This window comes from Apis florea, unplaced genomic scaffold (genome assembly GCF_048593485.1).
Source record: "Apis florea isolate Af1SG1 unplaced genomic scaffold, ASM4859348v1 contig_2495_pilon, whole genome shotgun sequence".
Classification (NCBI taxonomy): Eukaryota; Metazoa; Arthropoda; class Insecta; order Hymenoptera; family Apidae; genus Apis; species Apis florea.
In genome coordinates, this window is record NW_028256595.1 from 4,784,005 (window position 1) to 4,810,887 (window position 26,883).

Genomic DNA, 26,883 nt, shown 5'->3' on the forward strand with positions numbered 1-26,883 from the left:
AACGGCACAGTCAGACGGAAGAGGACGGACAGATTTCGATGCTCTATCTCGGGCAAATATCCGCTCGTTTTATCTGATTCCACCCGTGCGCTTTCACCGTGGCTGGCGAGCAAAACAACCCAACGATAAAAGAAAAAAAAGAAAAAGCAACGCGGCATTAGAGAGGATCTATGAATCCGTGAATTTTCCATCGATAGATCGCTCGTATTATTCGTCGCGTAATTACTCGGGGATTGGGATTGTTATTCAACGGAAGTAACCGCGAACGATCTATGCGGAATTTCAAATTGGTGACTCGTGAGTGGATTGAACGCGAGTACGAGGGAAAGAAAAATAGGGAAGGCAGGGAGGGAGAGAAAGAGAGAGAGAGAGAGAGGAAGCAGGCAGAAGAGAAGGCAAATCCGTTCAAGCGAAATTACGATGAATACGAGCCGTTGTTTTCTAATACAATGCCCGTCCTTATGCCCTCCCCGCTTTTATTACGTTCACGCGAAACTGCATTGAAAATGAAGCGATGCTCGCCGATTGGCTGTCTCTGATATCATCCGAGGTCGATTTCCGTTGGATAAAACGGTGGAAGAGGAACGTTCGTCAAACGAAGATCTCGATGGAAAGTCGCACGGCGCACGTTGAGGGGCGCTCGTGGGCGTTGCTCCGCTATTACACAGCCTCGGAAGGGCTGGAATTAGGTCAACAAGGTGTCGGTACGCATAACGAACTGGGTCACGCTTTTACGAACGTTTCCACACGGCCAACGATCGATCCAGTGTTCCTACTTTATATCTATACATTTCCTCGACAGATAAACGCGACAGAAGAGAAACTAGTGGAAATTTTAGAACGCGAATAAGAGCAACGTGGAAATTTGTTCCGACGATTATCTTATCTGCCAACATTCCCGGCCGATACCAAGTCTAACAAACTGCCAAAAAACATAAACAAATATTCGTTCGCGCGAGCAAACTACGAATTGCGAATTAGGACATGGAACGATTCGTGTCGAATACGACTATCTTTATCTCGCGAGGCGAAAATTTTATTCTCGACGTAAATCAACGTGATTTTATAGTAAGAAAAACACGGATAGGGGATAATAGAGAAGAAATTCGCGATGCATCTCACCGGTTGACCTTGCACTTGACGAAACTATCCACACGTGGCTATATCCGCGCGATGACGACATCGATGATGCGGCAAAAGCGGACTTTCGTTTTCATTTTCTTTCGAGGTGCTCATCGACGACTGTGTGTCCTTGACTGTGTCCACTTCGATAACGCTACTCACGCGTAGTAAACTCGCCGCCTCTTATCGTATTCTTGCATTCGCGGCTATCGTTCCTCGCTCGTGCGACGTGTGACTCACGTCGAGTTCGCCATTACGACTTTCCATCTATCCTCGTCGGCCTGGCTACGATGTTTCGATCCTCCCTTATATACGTTTATATTTCGCTACTCGAGACACGCCGATATACAACTTATAACGCTGTGTATAAAATGTATATAATAAGTACATCGATATAATAATATACGATGTACAATGTTATATCATGATGGATGAAACGTACAACCTTGCCGCATCGCCGGTTCTCGTGACAAATCGGTGCATCGGCAGATTGGGCGATCGCCACTCATCTGGCCCATCCGTCGACTCGAGAAACTTGTTTTTCGACCGTTCGTCCGACATGTTTTTTCGTGAATCACGCGCCTCGTCCACGCTCCCCGGCTATTAAGCGTTAATAATGCCACTTATTCGAACGGGATTAACCCGATTGATTTTGGCCGATATCCGCGATCGGTGACGAGCACGTTTGCGCAAAGATGACGATAATTGTTCGATAGATTACACGATCTATTAGTATTTTTGTATCAAGACGCGAATAAGCGTCATTAACCTGCGTTAGATGTCAATTTTCTTGGATACCACGAGTTCCTAATTTGATCTTTAAACGTCTCGAATAAGAATCGGTCGTGTATTTCTGCAATATTTTTAGATATTTTCTATTTTTCATAATTGTACTAAATAGATTTGAAACAAGAGCTAAACGTACTCTCGATTTGGATTTTGTATACCCGTTATTATTATTCGCGTAAATATCGTTAATTGCAAATGCATATATCAAATAAATATAATTTCCAAAAAAAAAAAAAAAAGAAGGAAAAAAATATATTATATCCAAGAAAATTTAAATAAATATAATTTAAATATAATTTCCAAAAAAAAAAAGAAGAAAAAAAATATTTCAGGATATGATGATCAATAAAAACTCCTTCATGTAATATCTCATATTTTGCTTACTGCTTAAATGAAAAGATGATCAATCTTCGTAATAAGTCGGTAATTCGATTTCTTGGAACTTCTAACGAGTTCGTTATTCAACAAGAAAAAAAGGAGGAAAAAAAAAAAAATTCTCAACGCAACTAGTCGCGCAAGTCTCGTGAGCGAAAAGAAGAATCTCGAACGTGTCAGCAATTTTCTCGCCAATTGCAACATGGTCGTTTATCTACTGTTTACACGGATCGGTCGGTATATACTCGAAGAATTATTAGAGAGACAGCCGGTAAGATGCTTCGCTAGGAAAATTAGATCGGGTATATACGAGTTGTACGCGAGGCACGATCTAATGGCGAATCGTTTAAAATGGTCGATGCTTGGCAATTTATTTGCGCCGCACGTGGCCCTCCGTGGGCGGCGATCAGGAAGCGTGTGAGCACGAGATCCCGGAACATCGACGAACCTTCTCTCTTTTCCTTCTCTCCCTCCTTTTCTCTAATGCGATGGACACACCCGAGTTACGCTTTAGGGTCTAACTATATAGCTGACTCGATCAAAACGGCTAAGCACGACTTGGTCGCCATGATTGTTACGAAGCCGCCCGGAAGAAAAAGGCAAGAGAAGCCGATTTCCGTCTCGCTAGACTGGAGCCTTTCCACAATATTCGGATAGATCAGGACGAGGATTCGGACTGAAAGGAGAGGATCTCGACAATTTTAATGGAGGCCAAAGAAATGGGTGGCCTTCGCGGTCGCAGGGCCAACGACACCGAAAATAATACGACGCGCAAACATTTCTGCCTTTGAATATTTAACACAGTTGGTGTACGAGTTCCCGTGGCCGAGTGTTTACGTTGACGAGCGAGCGGTTATGTTGCCCGCCCCCTCTCTCCAACGCACGAAAGCAAAATACTTGAAGGGAATTAATTATGCAAGCGTCGTACGCGATCGAGCCTGGTTCTCGTTCATTCGTGTCCACGCTCGTCTCTTCTCGTCCTTACGTTTGTCTCTGTTTCCTTGTTTCCACGAGAAACGGAATAATTTAAAAAGGAAGAATCCTGGAAATTGTATCTCTTTTAAAAGACTTCACGCGCCACACACGCGACCGTGTTAACAACAATAGAGATACGACACGAGGATAAAACCGAGTTGATCTTTCTCGCGATATCGATCAGAGGTGCCGCAAACCGCACCACAACGCGCTCTTATGTTCCTAATTGAAGATACATGCTCGCAGCACATGCTAGAGGTTTCCGCGCGCAGCTCTTCCCGAAGTATCGTGTTACGAAAGGTATATGCCAAGTGCACTCGTAAGGTATCCCCCTCATACCAGACCAAGCGCATAGCGAAACAGACTTCGGGGCAGAAGCACCTGCTCGAGAAAAAACCGGGAGACTCATCCTGTTCCCGAATCGACGAAACGCATGTACATATATATATACGCGCTATTTTAGGTGTAACGACCCAGACTCTAAAGCCCTTAAGACTCGAGAAGTTTGAGAGAGACGAAGCGGAGAGGAAGTCGTTCGAGAGCGACACCCTCGTGAACGGTCGGAATTATGTCGAAGCTGCGAGAAGCTTCGATTTTATTGATACGATACACACAGCTCGTAAACGTATTTGCGTTAATCGAACGATGTCGACGATCTTAACGAGAGGAGTCCCTGGATCGAGCTAGACGCGCCTCTTTGTACAGTGGATTCGATGCGTGTCATGGGAGGAGGGAGAAAGAGAGAAACCGAGAGAACGAGAAAGTCGCGAAAGGATAGAAAGAGAGAGAGAGTTTGATGGTTTGGTGGGGAGGGGGCAAGGGGCAGCAGGGCTGGCTGAAGGGAGGGAGCGGTACGGGTAAAGACTATATTGATCACTGACCTTTCCTGCGGCCGAATGGTCCGAAGAACGTGCCGTTCTTGCCGATGACGTTATCGTCGATGTACTTGAGCAGTTTCGTGGTATCCTCCCCTTTTTTAGCGGTGATCGACTTGACAGGACGCGACGGCGCGAGCCTCTGGCTACTGGTGGTCAGCGTGCTCGGATTGACGGTGTTGGTAATGGTCGACGTAGACGTGGTGGCTGTGGTCGACACTACGGCTGTCGGTTGGCCCGCTAGGCCGGCGCAGCTCGCACTTCCACCCGTAGGACACGTCGTTTCCTCCGCGAGGGAGTTGATCCTTCGCTGCGATCCGCTCCAGTTCTTCCCACACGAAATCTTCACCGTGCAGCTCATTCTCTCATAGTAATCGGGTACCTCTCAGTGTGCATAGTAAGAGAAACGACCAAGCGACACACGCGATAACGCACCTGATCGTTGCATGTACTCTCTCCGCGATGCTCACGGAGCCCAATATACCGATACGTGGCGTGTATGTATATGTATATGTATATGTATATGTATATATATACGTGTATACGTGTATGTTCCCTTAGTTAGAGCTTGTCACTTGTCGAACGACAAGGGCATCGTCTGAGACATGAACGAACAAATTTGCTTGTCTAGTCGTCCTTTCTTGCCGTTTCGTACACTCCCGGAGACACGTGTTTATCACTGAAACGTTAATTGGAACGGTACGAGGGGACGCGAGGATTATCGTCAGACGACAGACTGATTCCGTGAACGTAGGAAAAAATAAAGAAGGAACGCGCGTGTATCGCGTGTTAATTGTCCGTTCAAACGATAGTTCTCGGTAGAGGGAACAAGTTTCGCGGCGATCCCTTTTATTTCTCTCTTCGATCTCTTCTTTCCTTTTTATCTCGTTGGACTCGTTTCACACCTTTCGTCCTTTGACGATGTTTCGATCGATTTCGACCGATCCGTTCCAGTCGAACGACGTGGAAAATGTAACTCGTGCACTCAGCTTCGAGATAAAACTCTCGTTAAGACTCGTTGGATGTCACGTGATCCCGTATTTTTACACGTTCGAATACGTTAACCGTCAGTTAACTCAGGCTTCGACTACTTCCGTGATATTGGTTTGCCGAGCAATATGCGCCGTAAACACACACAACCTCGTTCGATGCTGAGGCGAGACTGAATGTCTAGCGGACGAGCTACCCGGTTCGCCAATGGCGTCACATGGTCACGCAGGCGCCGTCGAGTCTCGCTTGCTTCGGGGCATCTTCTCTCTGGGTCGGTTGTGTGGGATACCGCGAAAACCTGAACCGCGTTTTTCCGCGAATCTCCGCGTTGATTCCTCTTAAATACTGCGCTCAATTTTGCAATTATTTTTTTCCTCTTATTTCTTCTCTACAGAAACGAATGATACGACGATAGATTAAAACGAATCGCTGATTTCATTAATTTTATTTTCTTCTTTTCTTTTCCGATGTAATGATTCCGACTGATGAATTTACGAATGTTGTGAGTAGACGTTTTTATTTTTTATTTATAAATCGTTTATAATACTTTTTAAAAGAGAGAAATTTTTTTCTTTTCAAACCATCAAACGTAGGTTTTTTTTTTTATTTGATTTTTATTTGAGAAATAATGGCGTATATATGTATATACGTTTTCGTTTGATTCATGTATGTTTTTCATAAGATACAAAAAAATGTAATGAATACATATGTGTATATTTTTCTCAAGCTTTTCAAAATATATTTTAATATTATCTGCTTCGTTTAATATCCGTCAAAATATACAATTGAAGTAGTAAAAAATAATTATCTTTTTCTGACGAATTAATAAACTCTTGAGGAGGTTAAAGTTCTTCGATTGTTTTAATGAAAAATTCAATGCGAATTTTAAGAATTTATTTTAAGACGCAAAAGGCCAGTTTCTTAATCTCTTAACTCTAAAAAAAAAAATTTATTTATGACGCACAACACTCAAAATCAAATGATCATTAAATCCACATAAATTAATATCAATTATTTATATATATATATATATATATACAATATTATTGAAAAGAAAAACAAGGAAGTACAAATTTATTTTCAATTTAACGATTATTCAAACAAAACTCGTAGATGTTTCATTAAGAGCTTTTGTATCATAAGATTGGATCGACGAGAACAAGTCAATTTAATCAAATATCTTCCCCTCTTTCCATAGATACAAAATTGAATTTCACGATTGGTTTATCCAGTATTACCGTATATTTTTGGTATCGTGTTATCTCATAGACAGATACTTTGTTCGCGTAATCTCTTTTTTATGATCTATACTGGTAATCTACTACCATATGGCTCGATATTCCGGATATAGGTCACCCGAAGGCACGTGTTTCCCCATTAGACGAACAATTAGAATCATTATTCGTGAATGCAGCTCGTTTTAATACGCTCTGACAAGAGCGAAAAACTCGTAACGATTTGCATTGTTTGAAAACTGTGTTGCTTGTCGCTCGATGACGCATAAAAGAATATCAATCGCTCGAGCAGTCGAGCGGAACGCTTAACACCAGAATTCATCGCGAATAGAGAAACAATTAGCAGGGAAATAAGCCTATTACTAATAATAAATAATTCGGTTTTTCCAACGGCTATTACGTCTTCGCGGTTAAAGAATAATGAAATCTCTCCGAGTTTATCGCCTTTCTTTTTTCATTTTCCGGGAATATTAATAGCGTAATGTTCGGTGAAATAGGAAGACGCAAATTACCCTCGATAATCGATAAAACGATTACTTCCTTAAAAATCTATGCTCACCGCATACGGTCAACGTAATATTCTTTTCATCGTATTCAGGTGGAAGCAGTAAAGAGGCTTTGCCTTTCACAACGATTTATTCGAGCTTCTTGCGATTTGCGTAAAACGGCTCGAGTCAAGAATATTTAATAAACGACGATCTCCTCTCCATATGTTCGACACCGATTCTCAAGTGTAATGCATATATTCGACTCGTGTTCTCGTTACCGAGTTCTCATTGTTAAAGAAAACGAAGCGACTCGTCACTGAGTCATCGTGTCGTGCGAAACGAACGTCCTCACAAAGAAATAAAAGGAATGGCGGCTAAATTCGTTCTTTTATTTCCTCTCTGAACCGCGCAGCAATTGCTTACGGTTATCTAGTATGTTACGAGCTTTACATCGATCGATACACACGTATACAGAACCATGATAATACGCAAAATCACGAATCATTCGTAATGACTTTCGCCGAATCAACAGATAGCACGACACATGTTTACGCTTTCAACAGCTGTTCTTCACGTGACTCTTTCATGCAAATATCTTTAACAATTCGATCGAACAATTAGCGGCCGAATGTGTGCCAATTAAATGCCTGTCATCATCTTGAATTCGAACTCGATTAAATACGATTAATCTTATTGATTGATCGATTTAGATAAATGGATAAGTAATTGCCAAAAAAAAAAAAAAAAAAATTCTTCTCGATCGATAAAATTCTCGAGTTCTATTTCGATGAGAAAGGGATCGTGTTAAATTTTGCGACGAGGCAGTAACGCGTTTATCGTCCAAACGCTCCATGGTAACGAATTCCACGTGATTCTTGCGGCTTTCGTGGCTAAGCTCACACTCGGGCTCTGGTTACGTTCGTCCTCGCGTAGATCAAATTTTGGCACGATGCTGAAGTTTCAAACCGCGACCAAAGAGGAGTTGAAACTGGCCGCAGCCGTTCAGCGCAGGCGGCAGATCGAGGCGGAAAGAAAGGAACGGATTTTCAATGCACGATTCAGGAAAATTGGGGTAAGTCTCATGGGGCAAAGTGTTTCATTCGTGACATCGGTAGATCTGTTAGCGTGTTGTACGATCGATTCGTGTGAATGCATTCGTGTGAAACGATAAAAAAGAATCCGCACGCGAAACAACGATAAGTATTGTGATTCATTATCGAGAAACGTCCGATAACAATTTTTTTATAACGTGCTGTCCGCAGATAGACAAGGAATTCTTGGACAAACAGGTCGAGGAAAAGAAGCAGCAACGTGAACTGGAAGAAGCCCGAGAATCCGAACTCGACAACATTTTGCTTCAAAGTTGTAGGATCGGTTTGCTGTTGGAGAAACAACAAGAAGAGGTAAATTGTATTAATTATTGGTGGAAACGATCATGATTAATCGTCTTTTGCAACATCGTTAGCAAATTAAAGATTCTTACTTTCATCCGTTTTACTTTTGTTCGTTCTTTTCTTCTTTCTTAGCGAAACTAGGATTATACGTTTTATCGATGATTGATATTCCAGGAAAGGCGAAAGATCCACAAAGAGATCGAGCATTATAGGCAGCAATATCAATTACGCCAGGAATGCGATCTGCCGAAAAAAGACGATCGCGATCTATCTTTCAGCGAGCTGTAATTATTGTTATCATTTTGATTCCATTTCTCTCCGATTTTAATTTCGTTAAAATATTTAATTTTCTAAAAACCATACAGATTAAAAGGCGAAGAGGATGACTTAAAGGAAAAGTTGAAGGCAAAGAAAGAAGAGATGAGGTGGTGGATCGAGAAACAAATGCAGGAACATCTGTCCGCCAAGAGCGAACAGGATGAATTCGACAAAGCTCAGGAAGCAGCCATCCTCTCCAGAGACAAGCGTGCCATGAAGATAGCTCAGATGGAAGAAGACTGTCGTCGAAAGTTAAACGAAGCTACCGCACGATTTAATCAAGCCATGGTAAGGCTTTCTTCCATATAGTCCTTTGATCAAACATCCGGGAACTGCATGTTTCGGAAACTGCAAGAAAAAGATAAGAATCTCATTATCTGACAATTCCATGCATGAAGGAAAATCGAATCTTTTCACACGGATAGAGATCCAGCACAAACCTCGTTCTGGCTCCTAGTTGTTTGCGTGTTGGTATCGATGCACGACGAGAAAGTGAAAATTCAGATAATTAACGCTTGATGACTCTCCATCGCATTAATTGATTTAAAATCTCCCTCTCGTAAGCCTCTTGTCACGAACGAGCCAATGACGTTGAACCGTGAAATGTCAAAGTTCAACGCAAGCAAAATCTCGTTATTCTTGATACGAGTGTTCTGTTCTGGTCGCTGATGATATTCGCCCTCGTGTCACCGTACCGATGAGCGAATCATTGTTACTCGGCCGCTTAACGCGTCCTGAACACGATCCACACACAGTTAACATAAACCTTCGCCGAAGGTGAGCGCCGTTTACAGCGATGGCGAGGCTGCTATACGGTCGATGAGCAAACTTGGTGACGTCATCGACTCACGAGTCTCGGTAATAATACGGCGAACGATCATCCAGTCGCTTCCCCATCTCTTTCCACGCGTTCCCGTCCTTGACTTTTTTTTTTTTCTTTTCGAGTTGTCACGCTCCGTTGGACGTACGTTTTAGTCGAATGACCGGCTCCGTTTTTCCCCTTCCAACGATAGGCAGAGGAACAGGAATACCGTCGCCGCTGCGAAGCCCTTCAAGAGGAGGAGGAGAAGAAGGCGGATATCTACAATCACGTGACTGGGGACTTCCTTACGGAAGCCAAAGAGCAGGCGGAGAGCATTCATGGACCGCACAAACCGTTGGCCTCGCGTTACAAGGGCATGACTGCGGACGAGCTTAAGGTTTTCAGGGAGGCTCAAGCACGCCAACTGAAAGAAATCCAGGTAAATGACGAATGATGGAACGGTTGTTTTACACGGTTTTAACGATGCACCGCAGATGGTTGAAATGGTGCCAATCGTTGTCATGGCCGTGCGAGAGCACGGTCAGGGATACAAAAAAATTTGGCTCGCTCAAGGAAAACTTCTTTTTCCAGGAAATGAAAATAGAGGAGAAACGAAGAGACGAAGAGTGGGATCGATTGATGAATACCCAAGCCGAGATCGCAGATTCGTACCAACGTGAAATTGATCGGAAGAAAGCGTAAAAACTTTTGTTTTCATGCGTGGTGAAATGTGAGATAAATCTTTATTAATATTTCAGGGAAATTAAGAAGAAAATAGCAAGGGAGAATTTGGAATTAGCGGAGCAACAAAAATCTCATCAGGATTATCTCAATTACGTACTTTATAAAAATAAAGCAACCGCAGCTTTTTATGAACAATTTAATAAAGACGCTCGTTAAAAACGAAGCTTTTTTGCAATAATACGAATGAATTATTTTTCCAATATGAATATATTTTTCTATTCTTTTTATTCTTAATTTTTTCTCAGTAGTTACATTTTTATTTTTTTTATACATAAATATTGATTGTTTGAAGCATTTATTTATTGGTAAATGATCAATTTGTTGCTATGTGAATCATCGTCAGTCGGTATTATATCATCTGTTTATATGATGTTTTATATTTTACAACGGAAAATATTTTACCGTTAAACGTTTAAATTCACTCTTTCAATATATGATTTTATTACAATGCTTTAAATACACAATAAGATATTAAAATTTTATGTAGTATTATCGATCTTCCTGTTGAATATGCACATGCATTTATGCACTATCGGTAAAAAGTGATGTTGATGTTTACGCGTCATGTCTGAATAATGTTACTTGAGATATCTCACAAAACATTGTAAATATAAATTAAACAGATACTATATTTTCCATTATGTTTCTTAGCACGACATAATATTACAAAAAATCCGTCGTTGTAAAGATAAAATGCACGATGATGACAGAACACGATGATGCTCAGAAACGAAGGTTAGCTTTAAGGTTATATATCTATACTCTACTTTATTTACGTTAAATATATTTGATAAACTTTTTTTTATCAATAGCTCAGAGCAATATATGTTACTCGAAGAACAACATGTCCTTGTGGAAAATCTTAAACAAGACTTGCATTTATGCAAGGTATAAAATTAATTATATATCGTAAACATTACATATATTTATTATATATTCATTTTTAGATAGAACAACATAATATACGGGCTGAATTAGAAATTCTACGAAATGAAAACCAAAAAGTAGATGATATAAAAGAATCTTTAAATCGTATTCATTTTGAAGAATGCGATAATCAAGATGCACATAAAAAAGAAATAGGAAATTTACAAGAGCGTATCGTATTATTAGAATCAGAAAAAGATTCAGCTATGCAACTTTGGCATATTTCCTTGAATACCATAAGTGCCTTAGAGGACCAATTAAAAGGACTTCATATAGATGGAAAAGGAACAAAGTTTTATCAAGAACAAGCTAATGCTATTAAAGAAAGTTATTCAGAAGCTATTAAAATGTTGGAGGAAAAACTAGCCCTGGCTAAAGATAATTTCATAAAATATCAAACATTGTATGAAACAAGTAAAGAAAAAATTAATAATTTGACTAAAGAGAAAGATGAACTTTTGGAAAAATATAAAAACCTACAAATGAATACTCAAGATAAAGGTCAGTAAAATTTAATATTTATAATACATTATAACAAATAGAGATATTATTTTTATTTTTTAAAAGATAGGAATAACCAACTGACAATAGAAACATTGAAACAAGACTTAGCTTATGCTAAAACAGAAACCAACAAAATAGTACAAACAAAATTGGAATTGGAAAAAAAATTAAATGAAGTTAAAATATATGCTGATAATGTGATGGAAAGAGACAAGGAAACAAAAAAAAAGATGGCAGAAGCTATTGAATTAATAGAATCTGCAGTTAGGGAAAAGGATATGATATCGCATCGTGAAGCTCTTGTATTGGAAGAGAAAACTAGATTAGAACATAGACTAAATGTAATAGCTAATGAATATGATGGAAAAATACAAGAGTTGAATAAAATTACTAGAGATGAAATTGAACAAAATACAAAAAAATATCTAACAGAGATTAATGAACTTAAATCGGAACTAAAGACAAAAACTATTGAAACAGAAAAAGCTCAGAGAGAATTAAAATTTATTGAAGAAGAATTGAATAAAATACGTAGAGATTCTAGTGTGAAAATATTGGAGTATGAACAAAAAGCAAAACGTATGGAATTTCAACTACAAATATATGATGAAACAATAGCTAAAAACAAATATGATGTGGAAATTAAACAGTTAAAAGAAAAAATTATTATTCTTGAAGATAAATTAGGCAGTTCAAATGATAAATTACAAAGACTAGAGCAACAACAAACTATTAATATACAAGACCAGATAAAAAAAACTGATGGTGAAAATAAGGATAAAATGAAACAATATTCTGATTTAGAAAATCAGTTAGCTAAAACATTAGATGATAAGGAAAATCTTGTAATACAATTAAAATCATTGAAACATGATTTTGAATATGAAATACAAAAAAGAGATAGTGAAAAATATTCTCTTGAAAATAAAATTCGGGAATTGGAAATTAATCTTCATAAAGCAACTTGTATAGGAGAAAATAATCTAAAAAATAACATTGCTAATGAAATAAATCCATATAATATTAAAGCTAAGCCTAGTTTTGATATAACGTAAGTATTATATAAATATAACAAATTAAATGATATTATATGTAACATTTTTATTACAGAGTAGAAAATAAATGTCATTGTTGTCAATCTGTATTATCAGATCATATGAATAAACTGCAGGAAAAATTTGACAGGAAAACGAAGGAATTAATCAATCACGTTCAAATTCATCAAAAACTAAGTAAAAAGTATGCAAAATTTTTACTTAATGAATAAAAAATAATCAGTGAAAATATCTTTTTATTAATTTATATTTTAGATGGAGAGATGAAGCAAAATCTTTGACAGTTAAATTTCAAGGAAAATCTAAGGAACTAAGGGGAAAGATGAATACTTTACAAAAAGAAAACAATGAATTACACAAAGAATTATTAAATTGCAAACAACAATTGGCACAACATGCAATTCAAGATATACAAAGGTGTATATATTTACTGTATTGATGTAATAATAAGATATTTTAAATTATCTATAATTTATAATCTATAATCTTTTTTCCAGAATTAATGAGCCAAATGAAATTAGATGACAATATTTTTCTTTACTTACAAGAAATTTATAATGGATGTTTAACTGTGTATATGTTACAAGAATATGTAAATTTATTCACATTAAAAATACATTTTATACTGCAAATATCTTATTCTTTTAAAACACTGTCTATCTATTCATTATAAAGTCAATATTTTGCTTACTCTTTGGATACAATGCAAGCTGTAAATAAACTAGGAAACCAATATAATGTTTCATTTTCACCTTGTTCATCTAACCATGCCAGTCCTTCTTTTACCATATGGTCCAAAGCTTTCTGTGTCCTATCTGATTCCCATTTTAATTCCTTACATAACATGGATCTTGAAACATATGCATTTCCAGATAAACTAGCTTGTTGTAGTACGGCAGTATGATCCATACTGAGTTCACCAGGTACAGATTGAACTAAATGTTTGCCTCTTCCAATTGGAACAATAGAAAATCCATTCCCAAAAATTTTTAATTTTTTAGCTGCAGCTAGTAAGTCTTCATTCGTAATTTCTTGATGTTCTTTCCTACGGCCTCTAGCTTGAATTAATCTTGCTCTAAGTTCATCCAATGATATTAATCCACCATTTTTATAATTTGTAGCCATACAAACTTCAACAATTTGAACAGCAAGTTCGTAATAAAAGTCTCCTATTCCAAGAACTGACCAAAATCCTTTACCTGAGGCTAAAGGATCTACACCTATCGATGCACACATTTCGGTAAATTGCCGCCGAAAACGTGCATTTTTTTTAATTTCATTTTTATATTTTGTTGCGAATTCCTCTAGATTCACACGAAAAGTTTCCATCTGTTTTGTCATTTGCTCAAATTGATTTTCTTGAATCTCAGTTCCCTTATCTTTGTATTTTTCTTGCTCCAGCTTTTGTTTTTGGATAGCACCAACGCCTGCCTTTCGCCTCATCGTGCAATATATATTATACAATAGTATGGATTATGAAAATACGATTAGAAATTACACTGATGCAAAATTAAAATGCTTTTATCCAGTGTTTATATGATTAAGGTACTAACTGTCATATTTTTTTCAGTATAACCGATACCGTGTCAATTTTTTTCCACGAAACATAACCTAATATTGATACAATAACACTACTATATATTTTTCTTATAATACATGTTTTGATTCTTGAATATTTTTTCAACACAAAATCGAGACACTAAAAAATATACGATATAACGATTTATAACGCGCACAAAATGTTTATTAATAAAAAAAATTTACATTTTTCTCGTCGCTTAATCTTTCTTCTTACATAGTTCGAATGTCTTACACAAGGTGTCAGTTGGCTTCAGATATCAAAATTTAAATATGGCGTCGGCAATGGAAATTGACGATGAAGAAAGTGATTTACCAACTTCGAGTAGTAGTAAAGGAGAAAAAAAACGTTTTGAAGTAAAAAAGGTGAGATAAAGAATTAAAAGAAATATTTTATAAAACACGTATAAATTCTTTCAATTTTAAGAAGTTGATCTTCACATTCTAACCTCATTTTTGCATTGTCATTTTTATTATTATGTTCATGTGATTTATACATAATATTTAATTAAAAATACTTAATTTTATATTGCAGTGGAATGCTGTGGCTCTTTGGGCATGGGGTATGTAATCGTGAATTTAATTATATAAATAATATATCGTAAATTATAACATGATTGTTTTAATACATTTTTTTTTCACAAGATTTATCAATAATTATTTAATTTGTTATTTTACAGATATTGTAGTAGATAACTGCGCAATTTGCCGTAATCATATAATGGATTTATGTATTGAATGCCAAGCAAATCAAGCATCAGCCACTAGTGAAGAATGTACCGTAGCTTGGGGTGTATGCAATGTATGATTTTTTTATCATCATAGCTTTTTATTAATACATATTTAAGTTAATACATATTATTAGTGTCAATTGCTCAAGTAAGATATTTTAACTTTTTATTTTAATTTTTTGACATTTTTTTTTTCGCATAGCATGCATTCCATTTCCATTGCATCTCACGTTGGTTGAAGACTCGACAAGTTTGTCCACTTGACAATCGAGAGTGGGAGTTCCAAAAGTAAGTAGAATTTACAGCATACAACAATACACTATTGGCTTTTTAAAGCTTTTGAAAATTATTTGTGTGTTTGTAGAAGAAGCACAAAAGATTTTCATATATGTAGTATGTGTATTTTTTTTTCTCATATATTTAAATTTAATCATAATTTAATTATTATTTTTACGTTTATTACGTTTTAGATACGGTCATTAGCTGAGTGTGTTCAACTACCACAGATATCCGAACCCTCCAGAATGCCAAAGCCGATGCAAGTTTAAGTATATGTGTGAATAAAAGACAAGTAAATAATTTGTTGTGACATTATCATTAAAAAAAAAATCGGTGGCATATCTATGAGCGTCTTTGCAGCACTTCAGATGAGGAAAATAAAGTAAAAATTCGCTTGAAACACAATGTGATTAAGACATTATTGCACCACATTATTGCAGTACTATCAAGTTTATAATGGTATATATATTGAGTTGGATCAGAAAAACTATAAACTATTGAAAGTTTCTTATCTTGTCGGTTATGCATTATATAACAATGTAATTCTTAGTCTTAAGGACTTAAATAAAGAAATATCATGAATTAAATAATAATATTTCATATGAATCATTGAATATTTTTTTCTACCATATTATTAAAAATTATCATTAATTTTACAGAAAAATTATCTAAAATCATTTGGAATTAAAAAGGATAGAAAAGGAGTATCATACATCGATAAATTTTTCCTTGAAATTTTTTTTTTTCGCCGAATTTTCCAATGATCCGCTTACCTGATTTTAAGAAATACCGTCTAGCAAAAGTTTTGTCCTCTCTTTTCTCAAGAATAGCAAGCTCGTATAATCCACTCTTTCGATCAGCAATTTTTATACTTTAAATGGATATCGATTTCATCGAGACGCATAATATAAGGTTGAGAAATTTTTTAATATTTTTATATCGCTTGCACAAAACTTATATACATATATATATATATATTAAATATAGAAAAATTTATATATAAAATTACATATATAGCATATTTATATATTATAAATTCATTGGTTTCTTAAGATTTAGGTTTCCGAGAAGGTCGATGAAGCTTTTTCTCTCGAGACGTTAAATAAAATCAATTCTCGCTGAAGTAGCAACGACAGGTATCGTAATAATAGCTTTTACGTTCCAACAAACTGCACGGTTGCTCTGCCCTTATGTTCTTATCATTAATCCGTGCTATTATAGTACCTGGATTCTTAACGAGACATAACAGCAGCCTATCGCCGTGACCCGTGACGTCATGTCGAGGCCAATCGATCGCTTTGAGATCATCTCGAATCCCTTTTCCAGTTCTAGTGTATTCAAGAGGTATGGGCAATACTTATCAAGCGGTATAACGTGGAGCCCCCGACGAGCTGGCTTCTAATCCGGGCATACAGCGAAAATTACATCCTCGGAGACCAAGCGACATTCATCGGAGCTGCGAGAGAGCATTAGTAAGTCTTTTCGACTCTGATTTTTCCTCGTTTCGTCTACTTTTTTTACTATTTCTTTTTTTATTTTACTTTTTTTTTTCTTTTTTTTTTTTTTTTTTTTTTTTAAGATATTCGCTTCCATCCATTGTGCAGTCTTTGTCATAGCAGGAAACACGGTAGAAATGATAGGATTCGTTTATATTTTAATTCCTATCGGAACACGAGCATGCATTTCAATAAATCGCAACAAACGATCGGCGATGATAATATCGCTGTCAAATCATTATGATTATTTTTAATCGCACATTCGACCAGAGGAATTAGAATTTCGCAATATACACACACACACACACACACACATACACACACATATACATTGATGAATATTTATAATTTAAATATTTGAAAGAGAGAAGAAAAGAAGTGAAGAAATGAGAAGAAGAAGGAAAAGCGGGGCTGGTGAAGGCTATGAAAGAGTGGGAAACGCGAATGGGAAGTGGATTTGAATGATTTGCAGAAAGCAAGTTTGGCGGGAAACACAGGTAAGCATGGCTGATTGAAATATTTACCTGGCCACGAGAGATGGAATATAAATACAATTTGCATTCTCGCCCTCGAGATAGAGGGGGATAGATGTTTCGGTTAGGGGAACGACCACAGCCGGGTTGAGGAGGCTCGAGAGGGCGTTGAGGAGGAGGCAAAAAGGGGTAGCGGAGGATGGGAGTACGAGTCGCGAAGGTCTCATTTCCGGCGGAAACAGAGGTTCCCTCACCCTAGCTTCGAGTTTCCCTCCCTTCTTCTCTCTTGTCTCGTCCAGATGGCGGCAGAGTCCAATCGAATTAAATACATTCCCGAGGATCGTCCAATCGACCACCACCGCCAATGGTATTTGCCTACCGGTAGTTGTTCCGCTAATACCACTGTCGTTTCTTTCGCCAAAGTCTCGTCCTTCCGACTCTTATTTCGGCCACATCGACAGCCACCGAATAATTTACTTGTTTTTACCGGTTCTTTTTATCGCCGCGCTTTACGCTAGCGGCGGAGCAGCGAGTATATCGAAAATTCATTAAAGCCCCGTGTAATTGGGTCGAGAAAGAGAACCGCCGCTGACCCTTCGCACGGGCTCCTTTACGCTCCGCTCTCACCGAGATAATTTTATTTCGAACGCTCGACGATTTCACGTATCGATACGTTTTCAGCGACGACGGCCATGCCCGGTCACGACAAGAAATTGGTTATTGCACACTTTTTGGCGAACCATTATTTTCCCCGAAGTATTAGCGAGAAAGAAGAGGGGAGGAGGAGGAGGAGGAGGAGGAGGAGGAGGGATATAGTTCCCCTTCCAGTTTCCCCCTCCTCCTCCCGATATAAGCGGTATTTCGAATCGCCGTAGGATCGAAGCGCTTCCGCTAGTTGCACGTTATATTATTTAAAAAAGTTTCTTCCCTGCTGCGAAGACCATCCATTATCCGCGGCTCCGATAAATCCGCCAAGGCGTTCTCTCTCTCCTTGTGTTTGGCGGATATATCAAGGTTTCCTCGTCCTGTCGCTGTCGCATCGCCTTTTCCTCCTCTTTTTCCGCTCCCCGTTCCCTCCGTGCCAACGTGGAATCGACAGGATAGGATCGGTAAACCCGATAAATTGCGAGATTTTTCCATGACCGATCGAAGGGGCGTTCCCCGAATTATCGAATGGAAAATGGTTGAATGGCTCGCGGGAAATGTTGCTTCGCATCGCATCGTGGAATGTTGGAATGCAAATTCACGCACGGTCCTTGATTATTTCGCTTTCAAGGTGTACCCGCTATAAATAATCTCGTCGTTAATAATAATCGATATTCTCGTTGCGTGGCCGATTCAACCCGATAATAACTATTATCGTTAATAGATGGCTCGTTATACGACAATTACGAGTCGCCGTTTACGGGGCGACTTTAAATTCCACGGTAAATTAAATTAGGTAAATGGATTGGGAACTGATGGCGCTAGATTGACGTACGAATTTCATTCATAGTCGCACGTTTTCACCCGTCTCGTTTCGAATAAATTCGAATTCCTGGCAATTTTGCCGGAGCACGTTGTACACGGTCATCGATATCCAGCCCCGTAGGGGGGCGAATCTAAGATCTCTCCTTCTCGCCGTTGCAGTTGCGCGTTGCAGATCGTATTCGATGGTGGGTAGGCAGGCTGGCGTAGACACGTAGGTAAATCCTGGTTAAATCCGGAAAAGAAACAAAACCTACGGCGAACCTACGGTGTTAGAGGATTGCGACGCTTGCCAACCGACACCCTTCCCTTTTCTTTCTCCTTTTCTCTCCGCGAAGAAGATTCATGCGCGTGTTTTTTTCCCTTTCTTTTCGGCAAAATTCCTCCTTGGAACGATTATCGATTCGCGACACTTGCACTACTCGTTCGAGGGAAAAACGCGAGGGGAACGAAGCCGAGAAGAGATGGGACGTTCCAATTTCCTCCTCTGACCGAAAGTTATTTACACACAAGAGGGGCGCGATCAGGGGAAATCTCGGCGCGGAAGATGGACGGACAGTAAGTGGAGCATTAAGTTTGGAAATTTGGGAAACACGGTGTAGAACACCGCGTGCACGGTATTCTTGGTGGACGAGTCCGAGAGCACTCGATAGGCTAAGTAAATCAGAGGCCTTTGGTCAAGAGTGCAGCCTCCGCTCCGTTGAGTTGAAGGGGGCGGAGGAAGGAAGAGGGACGCAATAGCAGGAGCAACAAAGGGTTGGCTAAGAGCTCTTCACCGACCACTCGCTCGCTTTCTCCAACCAAGCATCACCTACTTCTCGCTGCAGCGGCCGTGGCTTGCCTGCCCCGTGATGTGATTGCTACCGAAATGTGTTTACCGTAAACCGTATCAAACTGTCGGCCGTCCACCATCATCGTTACCGTCTATCTTTTCCGTGCGGTACACCATGATAAAAGTAGTACGCACCTCTCTCTCTCTATCGATTCGCGTCGGCCATGCCACGTCGCGTCCACGTCGTCGTCCACGCCAGCAACAGCTTTGAAACTGCGCCCCTTTTACCCTTTGTCTTTGGAGCCGGCTTAGAAGTTACAACGTGCAACCTGGTAAACGTTGCGGACAAGTCTCCTACCTTTTGCGAGTCTCCGTAATGTTGTTATATCGCTCGTTTTCTTTCCCCTTCTTCTGTTTCCCTCCCTCTCCTTCCCTCGGTTAAACGGTAATCAAAAGAGAACGGTCGAAACGGTTTTTTCCTTCTCTTTCGCTTTTTTATTAAAAGTAATAAGATTTTTGTATATTACATTGTTCAACGCGGTAGAAAGTTTCGATCAAGAAAGTTTCGAAGGAATCGGGGCGAATTCAGTAAGGGGTGTGGACGACGCTGTTCGATCTGCATTTGTAGCACGTCTTCCATATCTCGAACAGGCATATGGCCGAGTGGAACCGATAGAATATAGCCAATGGCATGGACACGTGGGTGATGATGGTCCATGCCCACACTCCGAAGAATCGAAGATGGTCCGGGCGAACCCCCGCGCGAGACTTCTCCAGAGTGTTCACCGTCCACAACGCGATGTTGACGACTATAAGGAATGTGATTAATTCCTTGCCGGGCTTGTCGTTTCTCGAGCAACGTCTTCCCCAGGCGATCTGCGAATTTTTCAACCGATGGAACCATGCTTCGACCGAGCTGGTAAATATGACCGAAATTTCGTTCTCTAAACGAAACGAACCAATTTCTTACTTTGATGAGCAACGTCTGGCTGGTGCTCTGCATTAAGGCCAACAAATCTGTGATCAACGATAACGCCCAGGTCGGTCCCATTGTCAATATATCGCCAACAACCCCGAACAGACAATGCAGATAGACCCCGGCTTGAGCCGCTGCCAACAGCGTGGTGTCCAAGTCCGATGGTTTGACAATCTTCTGCTGCAACGCTTGCAACTTCAACGTGCCCGCGATCGAAGCGATCATACCTATCATCGATCATCGATCCCTCCTTTCAATGGGTCGAAGTAAAAAAGGAAAAGGGAAAGAGAGAGAGAGAGGAAGAGGAAAAAATTGCCATCGAAATTTACCTAACGTAAGTATAGTGGCGTCGAGCGCGGTGACCTGAACGATCGCAATCTCCATTTTCGTCTCCTTCAGCACGAAGAACATGATCAAGCTCAATATAGTCGCTGCAACGATCAATATCCCGCCGAAGAGACCTCTGGAAAAAAGAAAAAAAGGAAAAGAAAAAGAAAAGAACGCGTAGAGGAGGAGGGAAGGAGGGAGGGAGGTGTGTGTGAGGCGGGTTAACAGTGTTAAATAAAATCTCAACGATATCGCATTAACAAATTAAGGGGGAGAAAGGGAAATCCTATCGATTTAATTAAATTTCTTCCTCAAGCTGACCTGTGAGAGCTGCTGCAATCTATGCTAAGATGATACGAGGATCTGGCCGGGGTCTCGCTCTTTGCATCGATCCTCTCGTCCGCCCTCTTCCACATCTCGAACAGTATCACCGCGCAAATTAAACTGAATTCAATTGTGCACGGGAAAAGGAACGGGCTCGCGTCCCTCAGAAGCGATTTCAGTATACCGTCATCGTCGTCGTGCGTGTCGCCTAGCTGATCGATCTCGTGTTGCGTTTCCTCGACCAACGCCTTGGCAAACAAACGGAATGCCTGAGGACGCGTGAAAAATTCACGGCGACGCACGCGTATCAACTTGTGCGGGGAGGGGGAGGAGAACAAGGGAAACGAACGTACGAAACGAATGTATCGAGTTCGCGAAACGGCCAACTCGATTTTCATCGAGGAAGAACGGAGAGGGGAGGAAAAAGAAAAAAAAAAAAAAAAAAACGCGGGACACGCAACGTTTCTATGAATATGGGAATAAACAGCGCGTTTTCCTCCCGCCAATAAGTGGTGGTTTACACGGTTAATCGATACCGATCGCTCGTTTCCAGATAAAGGTCATTGAAATGTTCGGATCAAAGTGATATCTGTTTCCAACCGTTGTCCACCGTTCTTTCCCTTTTATTCGATTTCGGTTTTATATATCGTTCGATTGTTTTCGTACGTATTGATATTCGATATAGCGATGACGATGATGACGATGATGATGATGCGACAAATTGACTCGGATGACTCAAATATTGGCGGTGCCGGGTAATTCGTTTTCGATTCACTTTTGCGAGCAAACGCGCAACGTCGATGGATAAAATGTATCAAGTTGTTCAAACAGTTCTCCGCGATTTCCTCGATGAGGAAAAATGTTTCCTCGCGTTTTATTTTTTTATTATTTTTATCTCCTCTCTCTCTCTCTCTCTCTCTCTCTCTCTCTCTCTCTCTCATCCATTTCATCACGGTCGTTCCGCTTACCTGTAACCACTCGCAGAGATTCGTCGCGATCATGTGCATCAGACCTAACTTGGCCAGTGCGGTGTGCTTGGCCAAGCTGAGACTTTTACTGTTGAGAAATATAAAATGCATCTGGGCCGTGACCAGCAGCAGCCTGGCACCCGGTGTAATCGCCCTGAACGGGCCGGAAGCTATTTCCGCCCCAATTTGCAATCCCGTAAATACCAACGAGCCAGCGCCAAATCCCACAGCGCCGAGTCTCAGACAAAAGCTCCCGTACTGTTGCGTCTGGTGGGAAACAAAGATTTCATTGTACGTGTGCACGGCCGGTTGAATGCGATCCGCTAATTAGAAAATGGCGAGCGAGGAGGATTTTCACGCTGGTTTACGCTGCGAAACATTTGTTTTTCCTTTTCTTTTTTTTTTTTTTTTTTTTCTTTCTTCTTTTTCTCCTTCCCTTTTTTTTTCTACAAATTATTCAATGGCCAAGCGTTGACGCGAGACGGGTAATTGGCCTCGTGACAGTCAACAATTGCGCAGGTCGGGACACCTGAAAAGGGATCGCTGATCCCTGATCGTCGCCTTCCCTCTTCCTCCCCTCCCTTCCCCTCCCCTCCCTCCGCGTGACACTTTGTCAAAGACAAACATCGGTGGTCGCAAGGGGGGTAACGACGTCGTGAAACGTGATTCCAAGTTAATTTTCGAAGCGATTAAATATTTTCGAAGAGCAAACTTTACCTGGCTAGGATTTACGCGATCCCCCTTCTCGTCGCATTTCAACGCCTGCTCCTTTCCCCCTCCGCTCCTCCCCTTCACATTCCAAACAGCCTTGTCTCTTAATACGATAACGTACATCGAGATCACGAATGCCACGCTGACCACGTATAGATACAAATAGAAACCCTATAACGCAAACAGACGTTGCATTATCATCGTACGTACGTTCTCGGAGAAGAATATATATATATATATATCTATCCTTTTTCTCCGCTCGTCGGAAAGATCCGTCACCTGATTCAACGAAGCTGGAACCCTCTCCGTCACGCTGGCCGTTATGGGCACGGCTAGCCCTATCACGATCAACAATTTCGCGTAAAGGGTGCTCATGATGGACACCATTTCCGCGTGGCAATTCCTCTTCTCCGTTAACTTTTCATCCATGGTCCGTTGCTTCGCTGCATCGAAATCGCGCAAATCTCTCGGTTAATAAATCTCTCGGTTCTCGAACAGTTCTCGAGGAGGACACGCTCACCTTTCACTGGTTCCAGAGCGTTCACGCAACCCGCGCCAACAGGTGCCAGCGGGAGAAAATTGGGCCGTTGCTTTAGCGCCTCGTGCTCGTTCTTCTCCGTTCCTGGTTGATTTCGATTGTTCAACAACGCCGTTTTGCACCCCGCTCCCGTCTGACCGGGCAAAAACTCTTGGTCTTGAGGGATGCACGAGGGCAGCGACATGTTGCTGCCTATACCTGAAATCAACGCGCTGCCGGAAACGGCATGACAGGATGAATGTTTGACATCGCGATTGGGGGGATTCGGGTAGAGAGGTTGCGCGGTGGTTGAAACATACGTGGGGCGCGATTCCACCAGGCCGGGGTGGAAAGGATCGGCAAGGTATTTAACCGTGTCCAACCGCTCGATCTCGCCTCGATACACCCGAACGAAATAAATTCAAACGAATCGGTGGACCGTCACGTCGAAAATACTTCGTTCGAAAACAGGATTCAATGATCGTAAAATTATCACGCTTTTTTGCGCTCCCAACAGCACACCACGTTTCACCACGCGTTCTACGCCCTGTAATATTTTAGCCGTTATTAATGCATTAACCGGAACGATTAAATCGGTCGGCCGTGCACGCCGATGCGTGGACTCCGAAAATACCAATATCAACGTCCAAGTCGGGGACGAGGGATGCGAAATTAGGGGGAGGGGAAAAAAGAAAACTGGTTAAATTACCCGAGAAGACCTCTTCGATGGTTCATAACGGCGGTGAAGGACATGCTTTGTCTCCGTGGATGCGACATCCTTCCTCGAGGCGACAACAGCCACTCTTTCCCATCAGCCTCTGACGATAGGGTTATCGATGGCGCTGCATCGCGATTTTTCAACTCGCAACTTTTCCCCACCAGATATCGTTATTTGAAAATATACTTTCGATCACGACGACGCGCTATATAACGCGCGGGGATATACATTGTTATCAGTTACTCACGTCGTTGTCGTTATATTGGATTGACTATTATTCATAGTCTATCGTCGTTGTCCTCGGGATCGATGGATAGCACTAGCGGCTGAAAGAAATAATGGTGAATATAAAACGAGAAAAGGGAGGAGATTAAAAATAGAGAGACGATCGAGCGTTGCCTCCTTTCTTTCTATTATATCCCGAAAATGCTATTACACACACACACGCACACACACATATGTATATATATATATATACATGTAGAAGTCACGTAACACACGACGTACGGTTAAAAACTTCTTCTCAGCCCCCTTTCCCTTTACGCAAACGTTGCGTAACAATCGTTTCGGTTTATTCACCGGCAATGCGTCAAACTTTCTAGCTTCTTCCAGGTGGTGGATAAGCTCGCGACGCCGTATTTGCTCGGCTGTTCTCGCGCCGTGAAACTTGGAAATTTATTCCCGGGGAAAATTCGCTCGCGTTTTGAATTTTTAGCAGGCCGGCCAACTTTCTTCTCCCTCTTTTCTCCCGTCGCGTTTAAACGGCCGCGACAATAGCGTGGTTCCTCGCCTCGTCGGTCGAGGAACGCAAATTCTTTCCAATTTCTCCAAATTATTAGATACTTCTCTTCTTTTTCACTTGTCGCGGATCGATTCAACGACCTCGATTTTCCTCGCGCGCGACTAATCGAACGAACTCCAGGAGGGAAACTTTTCCTTCCTTCCTTCCTTCCTTGTTTTCGTTTCTCGAAACGAAGCGAAACTCGTCGAGAAGAAGGAGGAGGCGAGAGACAGAGGTAAAAGTTGCGCTTTATCGAAGGCGATTTCCGACTTGACGATCGCGCCGACGTTGTCGCGTCCTACCAGCCGGACCAACTTTAACCAACTTTCGTTTGAATCGCGTTAAACGAATCCCCGATGTCACGCTGTCGGACGAAACACACCCCGTGGCCAGCCTCCCACGTTGCAACTATTCTCGCGAATCGCACAAAAGCCACTCGAAGTGCGGAAAGGTAACCCGTCAACTCGATCCTTGTCGTCGCCAAATTTTTGACGGCCGAATGGCGTCTTTCGAAACGCGTCTTCGCGGAAAGATAACCCTCGATTCGATCCTAATTGTCGCCAAAATTCTAACGGTGGTGTCTTTCGAACTCGAAACGCGTCTTCATGGAAAGATAACCCTCGATTCGATCCTTGTCGTCGTCAAATTTCTGACAGTGGTGTCTTTCGAAACGCGCGCAACGAACGTTTCAACGAACGAACTTTCGAAAGCTATAGCGAAAATGTCACGGTAACTCGACCGGTTTTCCAATTCGAAATACGGTGCATAATACAACAGCACGCGTTATTACCTTTCACGGGTTGACAAATTAACCGATACTCGCCGTTGGTAATCGAGCCGTTTGGAAAACGAGTCGCTTCTATTAGAATCGAGTTAGGAAATAAAAGGGGAAATTTGGTGGGAAAAATGTTGATGGGAAGGACAGAGAGGATCGATCGTTACAAGGGGAGAAGCGTGTACACGATGGAACCGCTGCACATCGGATCCAACTAACCCCCGACACTCACTCGTCAAACACTACTCCTCGTCGCGAGGAGGCACGAATCTGCTCGCGCTGTCTAGTCGCTTCGACGGGAATCCGCGACAAACAATATCAACGATCGTCGTTTACGAAATTAGCGAGAAACCGCGAGAAACGTGGAGCCTGTATATATACATACTATAACAGGAGGAAAACATTCGCCGCATCGAAGCATCGAGATCGTGATTAACGGCGCGCGATCGATATATTCTAAAATGGATGGCGGCCGTCGATTGTTTATCTACGCGGAATATCTCGCGAGATATTTCCATTCGCATCGCTCGAGGATTCAATTTCGGTTTTAGGAATAATCGGAGCAAGAAATCGTATATAGATTTTCATCGAGGTGGACCTTCTCCCTGTGGGGGATCCCACTCGGCAAGAAACGATTATCGTTGGATGATCGAGAGCGAACGAGTGTATCCGGAATTTGCGTTAATCGGAAAACACGTAATCCGTAATAGAGGCGTCCGATACGTTCTCATAAGTGGGGCCCCGCACGAAATTCTGCATAATTTTACGAGACTTCTGTTCCGGGACGGGAGTGGAGGGCGGTGGAGTTTATAGGGCGATTTTCTCGGGCGTAATCCGGTACAAACGAGCCGGTTAAGTGGAGTATAAACTGTTAATGAAGCCCGGTATCATCGTCCACGCGGAACGCCTCGATCGCGTTGTTTGCCGCGAACAGTTGGAAAATTTAGACCGTGCCCGCTAAAAGACACTAATTGTAGGCGCAGCCGATAATAGTTAGTACCTGAACCCTAATCACCGGTGTTCGACGCTATCGATTCGACAAATCCAACGTTGTCCTTGCGCTGTTTCAGGTTGGTTCAATCGGCCGATAACGATTTTTTCCTCGCGACACGTGTAACGATCGATTGTAAGGAACGACAAGGAACGAGAAGAAATCGTGGAATCGATTTTTTTTTTCTCCGGATCGTTGACGAGTGGATCTTGGACTGGAATAAAGCGCGGGTAAAATGCTTTTTCGACTTTCATCGGAGGATGAAATCGAGCGCGTGGGGGAAAAAAGAGAGAGAAAGAGAGAGGGAAGAAAGGACGAGGAAGAGGAATGCACGCGCGAATCCGGCTCCCAATAGAGTTCAGATTGACGAGAATAATTCGGCTAGATCCGTCGGTTTGACAGCGGT

The 26,883-nt window shown here is 41.1% G+C and overlaps 6 protein-coding genes and 1 long non-coding RNA gene across 9 annotated transcripts in view; 3 read left to right on the plus strand and 4 right to left on the minus strand.

The window, feature by feature from the left end:
• Positions 1-5,300, minus strand: part of LOC100866831 (uncharacterized) — a 52,587-nt gene extending 47,287 nt beyond the window's left edge. Inside the window, exon 1 of the mRNA XM_031915020.2 lies at positions 4,143-5,300. Within this exon, the coding sequence (XP_031770880.2) occupies positions 4,143-4,497 (355 nt within the window). The 5' untranslated portion in view covers positions 4,498-5,300. The remainder of the gene's footprint in view (positions 1-4,142) is intronic.
• The window catches only part of LOC100866714 (RIB43A-like with coiled-coils protein 1), a 40,321-nt gene extending 30,036 nt beyond the window's left edge, over positions 1-10,285 (plus strand). The window contains exons 1-7 of one of the 2 annotated variants that reach the window (XM_003689536.4): positions 7,263-7,921; positions 8,112-8,252; positions 8,418-8,527; positions 8,609-8,849; positions 9,575-9,802; positions 9,955-10,061; positions 10,122-10,285. In XM_003689536.4, the coding sequence (XP_003689584.3) occupies positions 7,799-7,921; positions 8,112-8,252; positions 8,418-8,527; positions 8,609-8,849; positions 9,575-9,802; positions 9,955-10,061; positions 10,122-10,263 (1,092 nt within the window). In that variant the 5' untranslated portion in view covers positions 7,263-7,798 and the 3' untranslated portion in view covers positions 10,264-10,285. Of the gene's footprint in view, positions 1-7,262; positions 7,922-8,111; positions 8,253-8,417; positions 8,528-8,608; positions 8,850-9,574; positions 9,803-9,954; positions 10,062-10,121 lie in introns of those variants that run through there. The other variant, XM_086906393.1, reaches the window with a different exon arrangement.
• Positions 5,627-7,213, minus strand: LOC147657861 (uncharacterized). The gene is made up of 2 exons (XR_015291640.1): positions 6,921-7,213; positions 5,627-6,061 (listed from the first exon to the last, which is right to left on the minus strand). It is a non-coding gene; the product is annotated as an uncharacterized LOC147657861 (long non-coding RNA).
• A 160-nt stretch (positions 10,286-10,445) lies between the features above and the next one.
• On the plus strand, positions 10,446-13,225 carry LOC100864655 (uncharacterized). The gene is made up of 7 exons (XM_012495121.3): positions 10,446-10,842; positions 10,920-10,995; positions 11,055-11,535; positions 11,602-12,589; positions 12,649-12,777; positions 12,849-13,010; positions 13,091-13,225. The coding sequence occupies exons 1-7, from the start codon at positions 10,808-10,810 to the stop codon at positions 13,116-13,118; spliced, it is 1,899 nt and encodes a 632-aa protein (XP_012350575.1). The 5' UTR covers positions 10,446-10,807; the 3' UTR covers positions 13,119-13,225.
• On the minus strand, positions 13,111-14,036 carry lsn (vacuolar-sorting protein SNF8). Its single transcript, XM_012495487.3, has one exon. The coding sequence runs from the start codon at positions 14,034-14,036 to the stop codon at positions 13,281-13,283; it is 756 nt and encodes a 251-aa protein (XP_012350941.1). The 3' UTR covers positions 13,111-13,280.
• On the plus strand, positions 13,962-15,774 carry Roc1a (Regulator of cullins 1a). 2 transcript variants are annotated; one of them, XM_012495607.3, is made up of 6 exons: positions 13,962-14,138; positions 14,393-14,537; positions 14,707-14,734; positions 14,852-14,973; positions 15,105-15,190; positions 15,373-15,774. In XM_012495607.3, the coding sequence occupies exons 2-6, from the start codon at positions 14,445-14,447 to the stop codon at positions 15,383-15,385; spliced, it is 342 nt and encodes a 113-aa protein (XP_012351061.1). In that variant the 5' UTR covers positions 13,962-14,138; positions 14,393-14,444; the 3' UTR covers positions 15,386-15,774. The 2 variants fall into 2 exon arrangements, with proteins under 2 accessions (XP_012351061.1, XP_086762523.1); XM_086906397.1 differs by having other exon boundaries at positions 13,971-14,138; positions 14,412-14,537.
• A 4,086-nt stretch (positions 15,775-19,860) lies between these two features.
• LOC100866595 (proton channel OtopLc) lies at positions 19,861-25,659 on the minus strand. Its single transcript, XM_086906398.1, has 11 exons — positions 25,502-25,659; positions 24,178-24,256; positions 23,922-24,080; positions 23,216-23,445; positions 22,975-23,138; positions 22,702-22,866; positions 21,985-22,251; positions 21,014-21,264; positions 20,695-20,828; positions 20,360-20,592; positions 19,861-20,265 (listed from the first exon to the last, which is right to left on the minus strand). The coding sequence occupies exons 2-11, from the start codon at positions 24,210-24,212 to the stop codon at positions 19,975-19,977; spliced, it is 1,929 nt and encodes a 642-aa protein (XP_086762524.1). The 5' UTR covers positions 24,213-24,256; positions 25,502-25,659; the 3' UTR covers positions 19,861-19,974.
• Between the last annotated feature and the right edge of the window lie 1,224 nt (positions 25,660-26,883).